We start from the raw sequence: 5,222 nt of genomic DNA, 5'->3' as shown, positions 1-5,222 counted from the left end.
CCTCCTCCCCCACCCCCAGACCCCCCTCCACTCACCGAGGAGCCCCGGAAGCGGCCGGGCGCGGGGCGCGGGTGCGGCGCGCGGCGGCAGCGGCAGCAGCAGCAGGAGCGCGAGCAGCGGCCCCATGTCGGCTGCCGGGCGGGCGGCGCTCAGTCCATGGCCGCGCGGCGGGGGCGGCGGGACCGACTCTGGCGAGCACCGCTCCTCCCTCCCCGCGCTGCCCGCGCCGCCGCCGCTTCAGCACCGGACAGCGCCGCCGGCCCCGCCCCCGCCCAGGCCCCGCCCCGCCGCGCGCCCGACGGCCCCGCCCACGGCGCCCCGCCCTCGGCCCGGCCCACCTGCCGGCGCGCGGCCTTCCCGGCGCACCCTGCTCCTTCCCCCTCCACCGGTGCGGGAAGCGAGGGCCCCGAGCGCGCCCCTGCCCCGCCGGGCCTGGGGTCGCACCGGGGCCTGGGGTCGCACTGCCCCGCCCCAGCCGCGGCCGGAGGGACGCGGAGAGTTAGCGCGCTCGCTTGGCCTGGGATGGAAAGGCCCAGCCCTTCTCTGCAAGGACCGTGGGCAGGTGCCCACCCGCGCTGTCCCACGCGGTGTCCGCGAGCACGCGGGGCCGGCGGCCATTGACGTGTAGCTGGTGCCGCCAAGGACTGAATGCCTGCTTTTAGTTTTACTTGGTTCATGTAAGTGACCAGAAGTGGCTGTCGCGCAGCCCATCAGAAAGCGTCCTGGAGCAGAGGGGTGTGGGGGTTCTCAACCTGAGAAGGGGGAGACTGTGGGACCCCGGCCTGGAGGGTCAGTCCCTCCCGAGCTCCGAGCTCCGCTCAGCGAGATCAGGATCCACAGTGGGGACGCGGGCCCGGTGGGGTCTGCCTGGAGTCCCTCCCTGGCACTGTCCCGGGGCCCTTGAGGGGCGCTGGGGACCTTGCGGACCTCCCGGGGAGACTTCTGCTTCCCAAGGACCGGCGCACGGCTGCAGGGGTCCTGGGAGGGGGGCGTTTTAGGTATCAGAGGGAGCTGTGTGTGTGTGAGAGAGAGAATGTGAGTGTGGAGTGTGTCAGCAGTGGGGTGTGAGTTGTGTGTTGTGAGCGGATGTGTGGGGTGTGAGTGTGGCTGTATTATGCGGTCGTGGTTTGCGTGTCCAACCCCTCTGTCATCACCATCGTCCTGTGTGGCCCTGCCTGGATGCCCCAGTCCCCACCTGCCTCATTCAGCATTTGGCCGTGGCCTGGGCCCCCCACCCCCAGCCCTATGGGTCCGCTGGCCTACGTCAACTCCCAGTCGTGCTGTGTGCCTTCTAAGTTTCTCTTTGCAGCCTGGCCCTCATCAGCCAGCCTTCCCATGTCCTCTCCCTCCTTGCCCGTTATCACCCCAACAAGGCTGGCCTGATGGGTAGATGGTGAGGGGACCACACCGCAACCCGGGCCCTCTACAATTGGGACTAAATATTGGGCCTGACAGCCCCAGCGTTCACCTCCTTGCTGACGCCTGTCCTCCCTGCCAGGTCCCTCCCTCGTCCCATCCTGCTCAACACTCTGTCCCTGTGCCCAGGAAAGCAGTTCCTCCTCCTCTGTCTCTGACGTCACCCAAAGGCCCAGGGAGCTGTCCCCCAGAGAGAGCACTTGTCCACCCTGTGGGGACAGAGCAGGAGAAACCATTGTCCTGCTCCACACTTGCCCACAAATCTGTGTTTTGTAACCTGCAGATCCCACAGAGCAGGGGTGCCAACCTGTTGGGGAAAAGGATGGTGAGTGGGCTTTCCGGTAGACTCGGGTTTCTTTACTCATCGTGTATTCTGAGCACTTAGGACTTAAGGACTCTGAGTTAGCACGGTGCTGCTCCCACCTCGGAGCAGATGAGACTCCTCAGAACCCACCAGTGAGATGATTCATCCACAGACTCTGAGGAAGTCTAGAAGACAGTCGTTCCTCAGCTCAGTCACAGCACCCTGCAGACCGGTGGTGCATGCAGGGCATGCACACCTGCGCTCCCAGGTGTGACTGATCCACCTCAGTGGACGCGCAGGCCAGACAGGGAGGGAGTACCGCTCGCATGGCTGTGCTCACATGGGGGCGGCCACCCTGACTATGGAGAGCTGGCTGGTGATAAACATGGCGACAGAAACAAGGAAACAGGATCTAGATGGCCTGGAAGGTAAAGCTTGTTCATGGCGGGCCCACAAGGTGGCGCAGAAGCAGGAGGGCGGTACGGGTCACTGGTCAATGACGTCACTGGGCAATGCCCAAGGACCTGCCACCAGACGTCTAACTCCCTGTTGTAGATGAGGGTCACTGCGTCTGGCTGCGGAGGGAGCCAGCTGTCCAAGGACCAGGACACGGAGGTCACTGGGCGAGATCCCCCGTGAAGGACCTAGAGGAGCTTTGGGCCCCCCTGAGCCTGCACCCCGGAGGACTGTTAATTTGGGGAATGCAGTGTTCCTTGGCATTGTGAAACAGGTCTCCCAGGAAGGGCACAGGGTCGTTCTCATTGTTCTGTGGCTCCTGACTGCAGTCTCCTGAACCCCAGGCCTGCTTCACCCCAAGGGCTGCGGCCTCAGGACTCTGGCAGAGTCCAAGCGAAGCTCGAGGTAAAATGCCCCAGGAAAGGGAAAGTGGAAAACCAGAGGCACGGGAGGGACTGCAAGGAAATTATAGTGACAGAGATACTGAGGGGCGCCTGGTGGCTTAGTTAAGTGTCCGGCTTTTATTTTCAGCTCAGGTCGTGACCTCAGGGTTGCAAGAGCCAGTCCCAAGTTGGGCTCCACGTTCGGGTGGGGGAAGTCACTTAAGATTCTCTCTCTCCCCCCACCCCTCCCCTGCACTGGCACGCACACAAGCTCTTTCTAAATTAAATAAATAGGGGCACCCGGGTGGCTCAGTCGTTAAGTGTCTGCCTTTGGCTCAGGTCATGATCCTGGGGTCCTGGGATGGAGCCCCGCATCGGGCTCCCTGCTCCGTGGGAAGCCTGCTTCTCCCTCCCCTACTCCCCCTCCGAGGGTGTGAGTCATCTGATGGTCCAGGTGCACCTGAGAGGGAAAGTAGTGGCCAGGCCCCAGAGAGGAGCCTGTGTGGGCCAGGGATGAACCATGTCCACCCCCACTGCTGCAGATGAGGCACCCACGGCACTCAGTCACCAGGAAGCCCCCGCTACTCCTGAGGTCCTTGTCCCAAGGGCACCTGCCTCCTGTCATCCAGCACACCTCTCTGGCCCCCAGACAGTGACAGCCCCAGAGCAGGGAGAGGGAAGAGGGAAGCTGCGTCCCCTGTATTGCTCCTAGGCCCCCAAACTTGGAAGAATTAGGCTGAGCATGTTGGATGCTGTGTTACTGGCCTTCTGCCAGTCGGCAGAGGTCAAAGGGGCAGGAGGTACAGCCGACCCTGTGTGGTGTGGAGTCGGTGCTGCCGACGGGCACTGCTTCCCTGTGGCCGACAGCTCTCTTGTCCGTCTTTGAGGCCTCCTCCCACCAAACGTCATCGGAGCGAGATGGGCTGGACGTGTTCTGAGCTGGCCCCTGGGGACTGCCTGTTGCTTCCACCCCCACCGGCCTGCATCTGTATCCCCCTTGGCTCTGCAGGCTCCCTGCCTCCCGAGCAGCCCTTGGCTTTGCCAGGTTTGTTGGATGCCTCTCCGTCACTCTGCTCACAGACTTGCAGGCCTGTGTAAGTCAACTGGCCTCTGATGCTTTACTACTAATGAACAGTCATGGGTGGTTAATGATGAGAGAAATGTCTACCTTTTAAAGCACTGGCAAGGTGCCAGACAACGATCGCAATGACGGATGGGCACTGTGAGTACCCCCATTCTACAAGACCAGGCTGAGGAGATTCAAACCATCTTCCGAAGTTTAAGTGGCAGATTCGGAGCTCAAATCCACGGCGTCTCACTGCAGAGTCCAACATCCCACTTCCAGCCTTTCCCGGTTCACCATCTGACAGTTTGGCGAGAAAGCTCTGGAAGCCAGTCCTTGTGGTGGCATTTAGGCTTCTCCAGAGCAGGGGTCAGCCTGCCAGCAGGACAGTGACTGGGTGCTGTTTAGGGTGGTGATGCCAGAGAGATCTGGCATCACGAGGGGCTTCATGTTTAAATCAGTGTTGTTTCTTTCACTTAAGTCAGAAGGAGGGGCACCTGGGTGGCTCAGTCATTAAGCGTCTGCCTTTGGCTCAGGTCATGGTCCCGGGGTCCTAGGATCGAGCCCCACATCGGGCTCCCTGCTCAGCGGGAAGCCTGCTTCTCCCTCTCACACTCCCCCTGCTTGTGTTCCCTCTCGCTGTCTCTCTCTCTGTCAAATAAATAAATAAAATCTTTAAAAAAAAAAAAAGTCAGAAGGAGATACATCAGGGAAAACCTGAAGCAACATACCTTTAGCGAACTTGACCAAAAGTTAAACTTTGCAGAAAGTCACATACTCCCCACAAGCTGGCTAATCAGTCTATTTCTGGAAGATATCCATATCCTATGGTGCTTTCCCAGAATGTTCTAGATGGACGAGTGGTATAAGGACCTGGCTGAACATCTCCTGGTAAAGCAGAAGGAAAAGATGAAGCCAGCCTTGGTCACTGCCTCACCTCTGGGGGACCTTCTCCTACCACCTGCTTTCCCCTGGGTTATGATCCAGCATTCATGCCCCTGGACCCACAGGGACCACTGTGCCAAAGAAAAGGTCTAGCCTGCCCAGAACCAAGTCCTTCAGACCAGGACTACAAACAGCCTGGGCCTCCTGTCAGTTCTCTGACCAGCTCAGCTCTGGGCCAGGTTGGAAGCCAACCATCTGCAATCTGATATGTCTTAAATGTGCCAGCTTGAGTGTCCTTGGGCCACTTTCAATTAGAGTAATTATGGGTGTTGCCATTTGGATTTCAGAACTCAAGTTCCCACAAAACAAGACTCCACTGGTTCATCTGCAGTGAGAGAGCCTCCTCATTTACAATTTGTGTTTCAGCCTGAAGATTATAGAAGACCCTACAAGCCTCAATTAATTAAATTACAGTCTCCTTTGGAAAGGCAAGTAATCTCTCCAACCAAAGGGAACAGAGCTAAGACCACATGGGGTGGTGGATTAGTCCCAAATCAGAATGCAAATGATGTTTATTAGCAGAGCCAAACCAACACAGCCTTACATCTGATTTGGACTCTAATTCCCAACAGGTAACATTTGAAAACCAAGTAGCTTTGGGGATGAGGTAGACAAGAAATCCCAATTTGAATGCCATGCACTCACACAGCACCTT

At 58.9% G+C, this 5,222-nt stretch overlaps 1 protein-coding gene across 1 annotated transcript in view; it reads right to left on the bottom strand.

Annotated features, from left to right (window-relative positions):
- Nucleotides 1–205, bottom strand: part of PTPRN2 (protein tyrosine phosphatase receptor type N2) — an 814,855-nt gene extending 814,650 nt beyond the window's left edge. Inside the window, exon 1 of the mRNA XM_032394358.1 lies at nucleotides 36–205. Coding sequence (XP_032250249.1) covers nucleotides 36–126 — 91 coding nt within the window. The 5' untranslated portion in view covers nucleotides 127–205. The remainder of the gene's footprint in view (nucleotides 1–35) is intronic.
- Nucleotides 206–5,222: the final 5,017 nt, after the last annotated feature.

This window comes from Phoca vitulina, unplaced genomic scaffold (assembly GCF_004348235.1).
Source record: "Phoca vitulina isolate PV1807 unplaced genomic scaffold, GSC_HSeal_1.0 scaffold80, whole genome shotgun sequence".
NCBI lineage: Eukaryota > Metazoa > Chordata > Mammalia > Carnivora > Phocidae > Phoca > Phoca vitulina.
Note: the sequence above shows the minus strand (reverse complement) of the source record. Positions and strands in the feature narration are given on the sequence as shown.